The 10,294-nt window shown below is 36.1% G+C and overlaps 3 protein-coding genes and 1 long non-coding RNA gene across 7 annotated transcripts; 1 reads left to right on the forward strand and 3 right to left on the reverse strand.

Annotated features, from left to right (window-relative positions):
• The first annotated feature begins 41 nt into the window (after positions 1 to 41).
• GDI1 (guanosine nucleotide diphosphate dissociation inhibitor 1) lies at positions 42 to 3,581 on the forward strand. Of its 2 annotated transcripts, NM_129973.3 has the most exons (13): positions 42 to 463; positions 813 to 875; positions 964 to 1,047; positions 1,137 to 1,244; positions 1,433 to 1,605; positions 1,699 to 1,810; positions 1,920 to 2,000; positions 2,101 to 2,163; positions 2,281 to 2,382; positions 2,555 to 2,679; positions 2,925 to 3,135; positions 3,218 to 3,292; positions 3,384 to 3,581. In NM_129973.3, the coding sequence occupies exons 1-13, from the start codon at positions 377 to 379 to the stop codon at positions 3,435 to 3,437; spliced, it is 1,338 nt and encodes a 445-aa protein (NP_181938.1). In that variant the 5' UTR covers positions 42 to 376; the 3' UTR covers positions 3,438 to 3,581. The 2 variants fall into 2 exon arrangements, with proteins under 2 accessions (NP_181938.1, NP_001078054.1); NM_001084585.2 differs by having other exon boundaries at positions 265 to 463; positions 3,218 to 3,581.
• On the reverse strand, positions 443 to 829 carry AT2G09510. The gene has a single exon (NR_140551.1). It is a non-coding gene; the product is annotated as an other RNA (long non-coding RNA).
• A 348-nt stretch (positions 3,582 to 3,929) lies between the features above and the next one.
• Positions 3,930 to 7,032, reverse strand: MLO15 (Seven transmembrane MLO family protein; the record flags this gene model as incomplete). Of its 2 annotated transcripts, none has more annotated exons than NM_201957.2 (14): positions 3,930 to 4,292; positions 4,394 to 4,454; positions 4,531 to 4,598; positions 4,697 to 4,906; positions 4,990 to 5,030; positions 5,134 to 5,183; positions 5,264 to 5,352; positions 5,445 to 5,519; positions 5,624 to 5,718; positions 5,817 to 5,877; positions 6,057 to 6,173; positions 6,299 to 6,519; positions 6,608 to 6,665; positions 6,773 to 7,032. In NM_201957.2, 14 exons carry the CDS (start codon positions 6,887 to 6,889, stop codon positions 4,062 to 4,064), a joined length of 1,494 nt encoding a protein of 497 aa, NP_973686.1. In that variant the 3' UTR covers positions 3,930 to 4,061. The 2 variants fall into 2 exon arrangements, with proteins under 2 accessions (NP_973686.1, NP_181939.1); NM_129974.1 differs by having other exon boundaries at positions 4,057 to 4,292; positions 5,624 to 5,710; positions 5,812 to 5,877; positions 6,773 to 6,889.
• Positions 7,033 to 7,402: 370 nt separating this feature from the next.
• Positions 7,403 to 9,729, reverse strand: AT2G44120 (Ribosomal protein L30/L7 family protein). Of its 2 annotated transcripts, NM_180079.4 has the most exons (6): positions 9,330 to 9,729; positions 8,802 to 8,980; positions 8,601 to 8,698; positions 8,460 to 8,517; positions 8,205 to 8,284; positions 7,403 to 8,118 (listed from the first exon to the last, which is right to left on the reverse strand). In NM_180079.4, exons 2-6 carry the CDS (start codon positions 8,973 to 8,975, stop codon positions 7,800 to 7,802), a joined length of 729 nt encoding a protein of 242 aa, NP_850410.1. In that variant the 5' UTR covers positions 8,976 to 8,980; positions 9,330 to 9,729; the 3' UTR covers positions 7,403 to 7,799. The 2 variants fall into 2 exon arrangements, with proteins under 2 accessions (NP_850410.1, NP_850411.1); NM_180080.2 differs by having other exon boundaries at positions 7,615 to 8,118; positions 8,802 to 9,352.
• Positions 9,730 to 10,294: the final 565 nt, after the last annotated feature.

The following is a 10,294-nucleotide window of genomic DNA, read 5'->3' on the forward strand; positions in this document are numbered from 1 at the left end:
TTCATATTTGTCTTTTTGGTTTAATCGACTGGTTATTTATTTATTACCCTAAAAAAAAACGGAATTGTTTTAGAAAATGCTAATTGAATTATTAGATTGCTTCAGACAGCAAAAACATTATTGTAAATCTATTTATTACACACACAAAATTACTTTTAAGTTTTACTTGGTAATAATATTTAGATTTATCCAAATTTCAATAGCCAAATAAGAAAAAAAAAAGAGAAAAAGCATATAAGAAAGAAAGCATCTTTGGACTTGTCTGATTTTCTCTATAGACGCAATCACCGCCGATTCTCTCTCTCTCTCTCTCGAGTCTCTCGACGGTCGCATATCAAAAGTCCATTTCTTTCTTCTCTTTGGAGGATCAGCAACTATGGATGAAGAGTACGAAGTCATAGTTCTGGGTACTGGTCTCAAGGAGTGCATCCTTAGTGGTCTTCTCTCCGTCGATGGTCTTAAGGTCTCTCTCTCTCTTTTTGAATCCATGCTTGATCTGGAGATTTTCAATACTCTTAATTCGTTACTTACATGATGAACAACGGATCTAGTTGAGATTATTATCTCCGATTGTGTGATTTAAAGCTGGTTGCTTTGTGAGCTTCAACATGAGAATCAATTGGCTTCGCGATTTTGACAATGATCTGAATTTAATGCATTTAGTTAGTTATTGAGATTGCGTAAAAAGACTAAATTTTCATCATCTCCACTCCTATATCTTCTATGTGATTGATTAGCTGACTTTGTCGCCAAGTTTACTTCTTTTTATAAGTAATCTAATGGTCTACTAATTTCATCTATATTCCAATTAGGTACTTCACATGGACAGGAATGACTACTACGGTGGAGAGTCAACTTCTCTTAATCTCAATCAGGTCAATATTTTTGTTAAATATATATGAAGACTTTTTGTGGTAAGTTATAATCAGCGAGAGTTATTGAATGTTGCTTTGTTTTAAACAGCTGTGGAAGAAGTTCAGGGGAGAAGAGAAGGCTCCTGCTCATTTAGGTTCTAGCAGAGACTACAATGTTGACATGATGCCAAAGGTTATCAATATTAGCTACTTTCCAGCTTATCTAGCTTCCTTGTTACCAATATGAATTACTAACTGTTCTCTGTCAATGTGGCGCACCAGTTTATGATGGCTAACGGAAAGCTTGTTCGTGTCCTTATTCATACGGATGTGACCAAGTACTTGTCTTTTAAAGCTGTTGATGGAAGCTATGTTTTTGTCCAAGGCAAGGTACATTGATTACTCATTTTCATTTTTATCTTGTGCCTCATTCTCTTTTTTTTCCATAGATTTCAAGTCTGTTTGTGCATCTTTTTTTCTCCCATGTTTGATCTTGGTCAAAAGCTTTTCACTGATCATTCTAGCTTTGCAGCTTAAGTAATTTTTTTCTAGTTATATTAACTGTTTATATGCTACAGGTCCAAAAAGTGCCAGCAACTCCCATGGAGGCCCTCAAATCTCCTCTTATGGGTATTTTTGAGAAACGTCGAGCTGGAAAGTTTTTCAGCTATGTTCAAGAATACGACGAGAAGGACCCAAAAACACATGATGGAATGGATTTGAGGAGAGTTACAACTAAGGATTTGATTGCGTAAGCTGATGTTCTCTTGTCTTTTGCATTATGGTGTTGTCAATATTTGTTTTAGACTATCTGCTGCTAACTATCAATTTAACACTTTGGCAGGAAATTCGGTCTTAAAGAAGATACTATTGACTTTATTGGTCATGCAGTGGCACTTCACTGTAATGACAATCATCTCCATCAACCTGCCTATGATACTGTAATGAGAATGAAGGTGAATTGCTCTCATGGGACTTTAAAGTGTGGATCCCCTTGTTTTCGAAGTCTTCTTTTTTGCTCTCAGTATTTCATGTTTGACTCTGTTGCTTTAAATGTTTTATCAGCTCTACGCAGAGTCCCTTGCACGTTTTCAAGGAGGTTCACCATATATCTATCCTCTCTATGGGTTGGGAGAATTGCCTCAGGTTTTTTTCTTCTTTTGTACATTGCTTTATTTGGTTGGTGCAACTATTCTGGCGTTTTGGACTATAGTTTCTAAATTCTCTCTTATCTTCCTTGGCTCAGGCATTTGCACGACTTAGTGCTGTCTATGGTGGGACGTATATGTTGAACAAACCTGAGTGCAAGGTGCGTCTTTGACTTCCTTATCTTTGTGGCTTTTTTGTTTCGGTCGTTTCTGCAACTTTTTCTGTCGTTAACTATATGGATGCTAGATCTGATAACCTAATATTGCTTTTATAACAGGTAGAGTTTGACGAGGAGGGTAAGGTTTCTGGTGTTACATCTGAGGGAGAGACTGCCAAATGCAAGAAAGTTGTCTGCGATCCTTCTTACCTAACCAACAAGGTAATGGCTGTGACCGGATATCCTACAGTAACATTAGCTTTGTTGCATGCATATATCTCTCATCTCTGTTTTATGGTCTGTTGTTATGAATGTGAGCCTTTTAGGCAATTTTAACAATGTGAGCCTGTATGTTAACATTATTTTAAAATGTTTTATAATCCAATTCAAACAGGTCAGGAAGATTGGCAGGGTTGCTCGGGCGATTGCCATTATGAGCCACCCTATTCCAAACACCAATGATTCTCAGTCGGTGCAAGTCATTCTACCCCAAAAACAATTGGGCCGCAAATCAGACATGTGAGTTCTCTTATTCATCCTTTGGTTTCACTTATGTAAATGTGTTTGAATAATGTGTTAGCTAATCTTTGTCTGAATTATTCTCTTGAGCTTGCTGAGATACCTTCCTTGCTACACACTCTTCTCAACTATATTATTTCTTGATTACAACACATACACTCTATAAAACTTGGCAGTGTGTAACATTGAGTCGATTGATATATTTGTTTCTCGGCTCATGATTACATCTTTATTGTAACTGACAGGTATGTCTTCTGTTGTTCATATTCACACAACGTTGCTCCCAAGGGAAAGTTCATAGCATTTGTGTCAACAGACGCTGAAACTGATAACCCTCAAACCGAGCTCCAGCCTGGAATCGACCTTCTTGGTCCTGTTGATGAGCTGTTCTTCGACATCTATGATAGATATGAGCCTGTCAACGAACCCACTTTGGACAACTGCTTCATATCAACGGTTAGTTTCTCTACCCCTTTTTTAGTGAGCATCTTAAAGTTGGCTGGTTTCTAATAACCTTTTTTGTTCATGTCCTGAACAGAGTTATGATGCTACAACACACTTTGACACAACTGTTGTTGATGTGTTGAACATGTATAAATTGATCACCGGAAAGGTAATGTTCTAGAATCACAAATATATCGGTTTTTATTAATTGACGGCGACATATTCTGTAATTGGGGAGTGATCATTGTTTTGTGTTGCAGGAACTGGATCTAAGTGTGGATCTTAACGCAGCTAGTGCTGCAGAGGAGGAATGATGGAAAATATTGCAAGCTCTGTCTCTCTCTGTTAGTCACCAAATGATGTAACCGGTTCTCTTTCTCCCTCTTCTTAAAAGTTGTCTCACCAAATGTTCTGTTAAAATACTAAATCAAACCGATCTCATCATGCGTACCTATTCCCGGTTATCGCAGTCTGTTTTTTTCTTCTCAAAAAACTAAAATGTTGGATTTCGTGGTTTTTGTTTGGAGTGTCTAATATATCATCATGCTCTTCCGTTTGAACAATTATCGTCTCAATCGTTTCGTAGAGAGTCGTTGCTTAACAAGTTGAATAGTAAATGCATAGCAAAACTAAACTAAGCATATTAAATGACTGGTAATACACACAAACCATTATTTTGTTCTTCAAACCGACATAGATTGTTTTTCTTCACATGTCAGTTTAAAATCATATAAACGAACACAAAATTGAGCATTATAAACGGCTCTGTAGAAATCACATATCTTGTTTGATCAAACTGGCAGACAGATTCAGCATCTTTGCTGTGTTTATTTGTTACAACGCCTTTCAATCAGTTATATATACCAAACAAAGTCGAACAAGTTCAAAAAATCAAAAATCACAACAACAAAAAAAATGTCAGAACAAGTTTTTGTTTGTTAATCATGGTGAGCAATCTCTGATTTTTCCTTGGGGTTCTGATTTTGTTGAGAGGAGCCTTTTCCTAGCAAGGAGTTCAACTGAATAGACGGTCTTGGACTAGTAGCATCATGACTGGTACCTACTTGTGTTGCGCCTTTCTTCACTCCCCTTTTAGCCATTTTTGCCCATCCAACAAGATGTTCCTGTGTCTGCTCGTTGAATATTGCACCTTTGAATGAACTTCCCATCTTTTCACCAAAAAATTAGAAGGTTTGGTTTTGAGTTTGTGTCTTGGTCTAGTTTGATATAAGAACACAAGAAAATTGACTAAGAGATGTAGAATCTGTACCTGAGTTACGAGTGCATAGAGCGGTAAGGTACTGTAACTGCAGAGAAGCTGAATTATTACCCTGCAAAAATATTTCACATTTCAAGATCAAGAAGCTCATAACAAGATCGATATTAAGTAGCTTTGGCTATTATTACCCGATGACGAGTCTTGGAATTACGAACTTGACATGATCCATGATGCATGAATCCCAACCAAATTGAAACTGTTGTTACAATTGCATGAGTTTTCACTTTTCTCTGTACGTATCTTGATATCTTCTAGATTATTGGTTTAGATCGATTAATGGTAAAGAGTACTTACAAGGATAAAGAAGAAGTAGGCGATTTCGAAGGAGTTTTGGAAAAGAATGAAATGGATCAAGAAGAGAACTAGCCGGGGACTTTGAAACCAGAACAAATCATCTGATGGTCGGACAACCAAATCTCCTTCCACAGCAATGTGTTTCTCTGCAACTTCATGAGCCAAATCTGTGATGATATGCTCTAACTTCGTCCCCACGGCAAGTAAAAGCTGAGGAGAAAACCGCGTAAAAAGAGTTGATTTAGATAGGTTTGAAGCATAGACATGCTTTGAGAAGGTTTTCAGGGACTTACGATCAAAGGAATAAAAGCTAGCCAGAAGTAAACATGCCATGCTGCAAGAAATATCGAGTCGATGATCATTCAACCGAAAAAAGAAAGAAGAGAAGAAAACTTTGTATTGGATCAAAGTTAAAAGATGTCATCTCAGTATCTCACCAACAATGTTTAGAAGCAAGAAGAGAACCACAAATACCCAAAGGTACCAACTGCAATTTGATATATACATTAGAATAGAATCAAGAACACTATGTTGCATTGGTTTTTGGAAAAACTATAAATTATTTACCTGATACCGACGACTTTCTTGAAATCAGAATTAAGGGCACGCATTAAATACTTATGGAAATTGAATTTTGGGTTGGTCTTGCAATGAGTCTTATAAAGATCAAATAGAAAAAGTTGTTTTTAGACATTATAGTAGAGATAAACACAAAGCAAAGGACGAATCAAAAATCCAAGATATATACCGTGACAAAGCCTAGCCTCATTGTGATGTAATCTGATTCATTGACTGACGCAAGAAACTGTTTCATAAACGATTGCTGCAAAGGAAAAGAACACATATCACTCAAAAACTTGCATATACACATACAAACATGTCTTTAATTACAAGTAAGATAAGTTGTGAGAAAACAAAAACACTCACCACCCATCCCAAGGAAGCATCAGCTTTTCCAACCCCAAGAAATCGTGACCTGATGAATTCGTGTTCTTGAACGTGTGTGAATTTCTTCTGGATCACTGTGTAGATATGTGTATATATAAGACTTGTTAACGTTACAAATGACTATAATTAATGAAAAGTTCTCAAGATCCTGAAACAAGATTTTGTACTATACTTTGGTCTGTGTCGAAGTCCTTCTCTAAAACCTTATCCTCCCATTTTTTCCATTGCTTTATCTATGCCATAACATTTTGTTATAATCATTAGACACAATAAAAAACTTATTCTGCGAATAGAAGTTGTCCGGTTTTAGAGTTTAGGATTATCACTAGCTTATATTTGTTCGTGATATCTCGTAACTAATAAAGATTAAAAAAAAGATTTATTGTTAAGTAAGGTGTAATTAAGAAAATACCTTCATGGTACCAAAAACAATGGTTAAGAGGCAGAAAATAATGTGGGCAACAGCTAATACGAAGATGAATATATGAAGCTCGTGCAGAGCTGATAATGACATTATTGGTACTTTTCCCTGAATTTAAAACAAACAAAAAGATTCAAAAAAGATATCATATTATAGACAAATTTATGTTAATTCTACGCACGTCTTCAAATAAAACGTGTAAGTCAAAAAAAGATTTGCAAAGATAAGAATACCTTTAGGGAGCAGTAGTCACCGGCGGGGGCATCTCCGGCGAGGAGATGACGGCCGGTGAAGCTGAACTGGAAATGGGAGGAGTCTTTAAGGGACTTCTCAGCCCCTGCAGGTTTCGTACAAGGGAGAAACTTTTCACTTAACTCCTTTGATATGCAAATCTTTGCGATTTTAGACTGGCCGACCGATAATAGCAACGATATGAACCCTACTAGCATGAGTTCTGTTTCCAAATTTTAAGAATCCTATTAGAACAAATGATATCATCACATGATGGATCTTTTTTTTTATCAACAAAAACATGAAGTCACCTTCTTTGATCTTTTGTAATGCCCCAAAAAGCTGCTTCTGATCGTTGTTCTTAAAGTGCTATATTCCTCATGCATAGATCCATAATAGTCATTTAGTCTACAACGTCTAAATGAATTATGCATACATATAAAATAAACACAAGGAGCCAATATGTAATATATAACCTTTCCGGCACGGTGAATGAGACGCTCGACGGCAAAAGAGATAGAGACAATGACGGAGCAGACGAGAGCAACCACCCAAGTTGGTGTGTACTCTAAGGTCGTTCCTCCTCCCGCCATTTTTTTGCTCCGGTGATTCGTGATTTTCTTGATCCCCTTCTTGTTTGGTGCAATTATATAATGAATGCCTAATGAGTTTAATCCAAAATGATGACCAGGTAATTGTTTTAAACCGGCGATCTTATTCTTTAGAACGTGTCTTTAAATATTAAAATTTGTAGGTTATATTCATTTTCATTTCTTTACTAGAAAGTGTAGGTTGTATTCATGCACATTATATAATGTGTAATGTATGCGGTGTCAGTGTGTGTTTGTCCCCTCTATGTTTTGTAATTTTCTTTATTTAGAGTTTTGGATAGTTACAATGTACAACCTAAATAGAAATTACTAATGTTATAGAGCCACCAAGAGTTGTTAATTGAGGTCTAATTAGACTCTTTAAGTCCCCATTTTTTTCCTTTGTCAAAGGTCTAAACCCAATATTTTTTCTTTTTCCTTTAACAAGATAAAATTTTGACTTGATATTGAATTAATCAAATGTAACTGATCAAACGTTTTATTTTAACGAATTAACCGCTACAATATTTGATCGGTCAATCTATAAAAACAAAATTTGGACAATTTCGCACAACCGATATAATCTCTTTAAAAAAATGGAGAACAGCTTGTACTCTTGAAGTCAACGATTCCGGTTAAGAGCATTCTATCTTTGATACAGCTCGACCGGAATTATTTAATCAACCGGTCAAAACCAGATATTTCTAATGGATTGGTGGGCTTCGAAGGAACAATCTAACAGCCAATAAAAATTCAAGATCAATTTAAAAGCCCGCCATTGGAAAATAACATGATTAGTCATAAAAAGCCTATCTCGGATAAAAGATCACAAGTCTCTGATAACTTGAACAAAAAAAAAAAAACTCGGTCCCAAAATCTTTGAAATTTGCAAAGATAAAGAAGGAAGCTTTCATCAATTCATTCTCCTGACAAGCTCGTTGATGAAATTCTCCCTGTTTCCAGCATCACCACCTTCGACGTAGTGGTTTCTCTTCTTCTTAAGGCCACCGAGTGGTGCCTTCAATTGGAATGGCCACAGGAAGTTGTTGGCTTCCTTGAAGTGAGGTCCAACAGTCATGATCTCGTGGATGAGATCCTCAACGCAGATGATCCCATGCTTTCCGAGAGCCTGATCCACAATGGAGTTGTCAGTAAGTGCTATCCTCTGGTGGTTCAGCTTTCCATAACCTCTTTTGTAGATCAGTTCCTTAACGCTCTTCAAGTTTGGGTATCTGCACCAGATATATCATTCGGTTTAGAGCAGCATATAGTTTAGTTTACATAATCCTATTGAAAGAGAGAGAATCAGATTGCATACCCGTAAGTCACGTATGGTTCAACTCGGCGCAGCATGTTTACTGTTGCCTTGTTCACCTTAAGAAACACACCATTGAAGATCTGCACAAATGTATACGAAAGTAAACTTCTTGACAACGCAATAGTCTTCTACTCTCTTTTAAAAATGATGAACAGGCAACTATCACATATTAGTTTGAACATATAACAAATATTAATCAATAATCATATGTTAGGCTAATATAGCTGGATGAAAATAACAAACTGTGAAACCTACCTGTCTCAAACGCAGGAGCTGCAGAATCTTCTTGGTTTTTGGGTCAATGGCATTGATACTGCAAATGACAAACAATCACGTAAATAAAAAACAGAATCTATATGCAACAACTTATGTAACACACAAATAATAGGCACATACCCACGGATACGAATGATAAAGAGCAACTTAGCCTCAGGGTCAACGTAGAAACCTCCTTTCAACTTAGCCTCCCGCTTCAATCGGATCAACTCGTTATCCTAAACAAGCATGCAAATAATATATCATGATTCATTACAACAACCATGAACAGAACAGTCATCTTAGTCAGCAAAGATGAACAAAAGAGTGTTGCTTTATTACCTTCTCAGCGTATTCTTTGGCATACTGCTCAGCTCTCTTGAAGATAAGCTTGCGGGCCTCAACACTCTTCTTCTTAGCAGCTACAGCTTCATCTTTCTTGGCCAATGCCCATTCCTCTTGCCTCTTGATCTTCTTTAGCACAGACTCTGGAACCACTACCTTGGATTCAGCCATTTCTCCTACATACATAGCATGCCATAAACAAACCAAAAATAAGCTATACTAATCAAATAAAAAAGACACCTTTGAGAAATTGAACAGATTGTTAATCACAGAGAAGCAAGGCAGGAACATCAACGACAATGTTTAAAACCAAACAGCAAAATGAAAAGGAGCAATTATAGAAGATCGGAAAACTCAATGCAACGATTCTAAATCTAAAATCAAAGTGAATTTCTCTACAATAGAACTAGAACAACTGGGTTTATCGATCTCACAAACATCAGAACAAACAAATTATAATGAATCAAAAGAAAACTTACGATTAAAAACTAAACTAAACGAAGAAGATCAAAGAGAGAAGCTTACTTGAGATGAAGAGGAAATCTCGTCTGAGAGAGAGGAAGAGATAGTGTGCGGCGTAGAAGGAGGACAAAACAAACAAAGTCGAAACTGGGTTTAGGGTTTATTTCGTAACCCTAATTTTTTAGTCAGCAGTCATTTTTCCAAAGTGGGCCTATTTATTTAACTTAAATTGGGCTTGGTTTTAAATGACATATACATACTCAGGCCTTGTCCATCTACATCTACATGTCATCGATTTTGCCCTTCTGAATACTTTCTTCCACCAATACTGTTTTTCTTTTCATAAACCAACAAATTAAATCTATACTCTTCCAAATCTTCTAGATCGAATATAAGTATTGATATGTGACATTGTGATCATTCAAAACAATAGAGTTTTAAAGCTTCGTATGTCTTATTGTCTTAGACTAACATCAAAAGTTAGGTTTATATTTAGTGCTATTACTCTAGAGATACAAAAAAAAATGTCAATATGGTCTTCTAGAAGAAAAGAAAGAGAAAAACTTTAGTAACCGTAAAGAAGAAGACTAAAGCCAAGAGGATAAGTGCTTGCCAGTTTCGGCCCACTTGTTTCCTCCCCCATAAAGATGACAAACTCCCCAAAAGGGAAAACAAATATCAATGCCTATCTTCTAGAACCCTTATCTCTATTTTTCTTCTTTTCATTTAGTAATAGTTGTATTATATCTTTGGTTTCATTTTCAGGAATAATTAATTAGAAACCAATCCACTTCATCGTAGTCGTAAATCAATCAACCTTCGTTGAAAAGAAAAAAAAAACAACAACTTCAGTTTCGTGATGATTTCAAATTCGTCTTGCGATAGTCGTGAAATTCATCAATAGAATCTGTTAACAGTACTACATCATCCATTGATCCATAATCCATTTAAGGGAAATAAAACAAAACTAAATGACATTATAGTTGCTTTTTTCTTGTCGAGCAAAAAGTTTCAAAAGATGTATCCAT

The sequence above is a fragment of the Arabidopsis thaliana genome, chromosome 2 (assembly GCF_000001735.4).
Source record: "Arabidopsis thaliana chromosome 2, partial sequence".
In the NCBI taxonomy this organism is placed as follows: domain Eukaryota; kingdom Viridiplantae; phylum Streptophyta; class Magnoliopsida; order Brassicales; family Brassicaceae; genus Arabidopsis; species Arabidopsis thaliana.

Coding starts and splice junctions, on each gene's coding strand:
- AT2G44120 (NM_180080.2), bottom strand. CDS start 8,990: ATGTATGTAGGAGAAATGGCTGAATCCAAGGTAGTGGTTCCAGAGTCT. Junction 8,285..8,459: donor AGCTCCTGCGTTTGAGACAG/GTAGGTTTCACA, acceptor ACATTTGTGCAG/ATCTTCAATGGTGTGTTTCT. Junction 8,119..8,204: donor GAACCATACGTGACTTACGG/GTATGCAATCTG, acceptor TATCTGGTGCAG/ATACCCAAACTTGAAGAGCG.
- GDI1 (NM_129973.3), top strand. CDS start 377: ATGGATGAAGAGTACGAAGTCATAGTTCTGGGTACTGGTCTCAAGGAG. Junction 876..963: donor CTTCTCTTAATCTCAATCAG/GTCAATATTTTT, acceptor TGTTTTAAACAG/CTGTGGAAGAAGTTCAGGGG. Junction 1,606..1,698: donor ACAACTAAGGATTTGATTGC/GTAAGCTGATGT, acceptor ACACTTTGGCAG/GAAATTCGGTCTTAAAGAAG.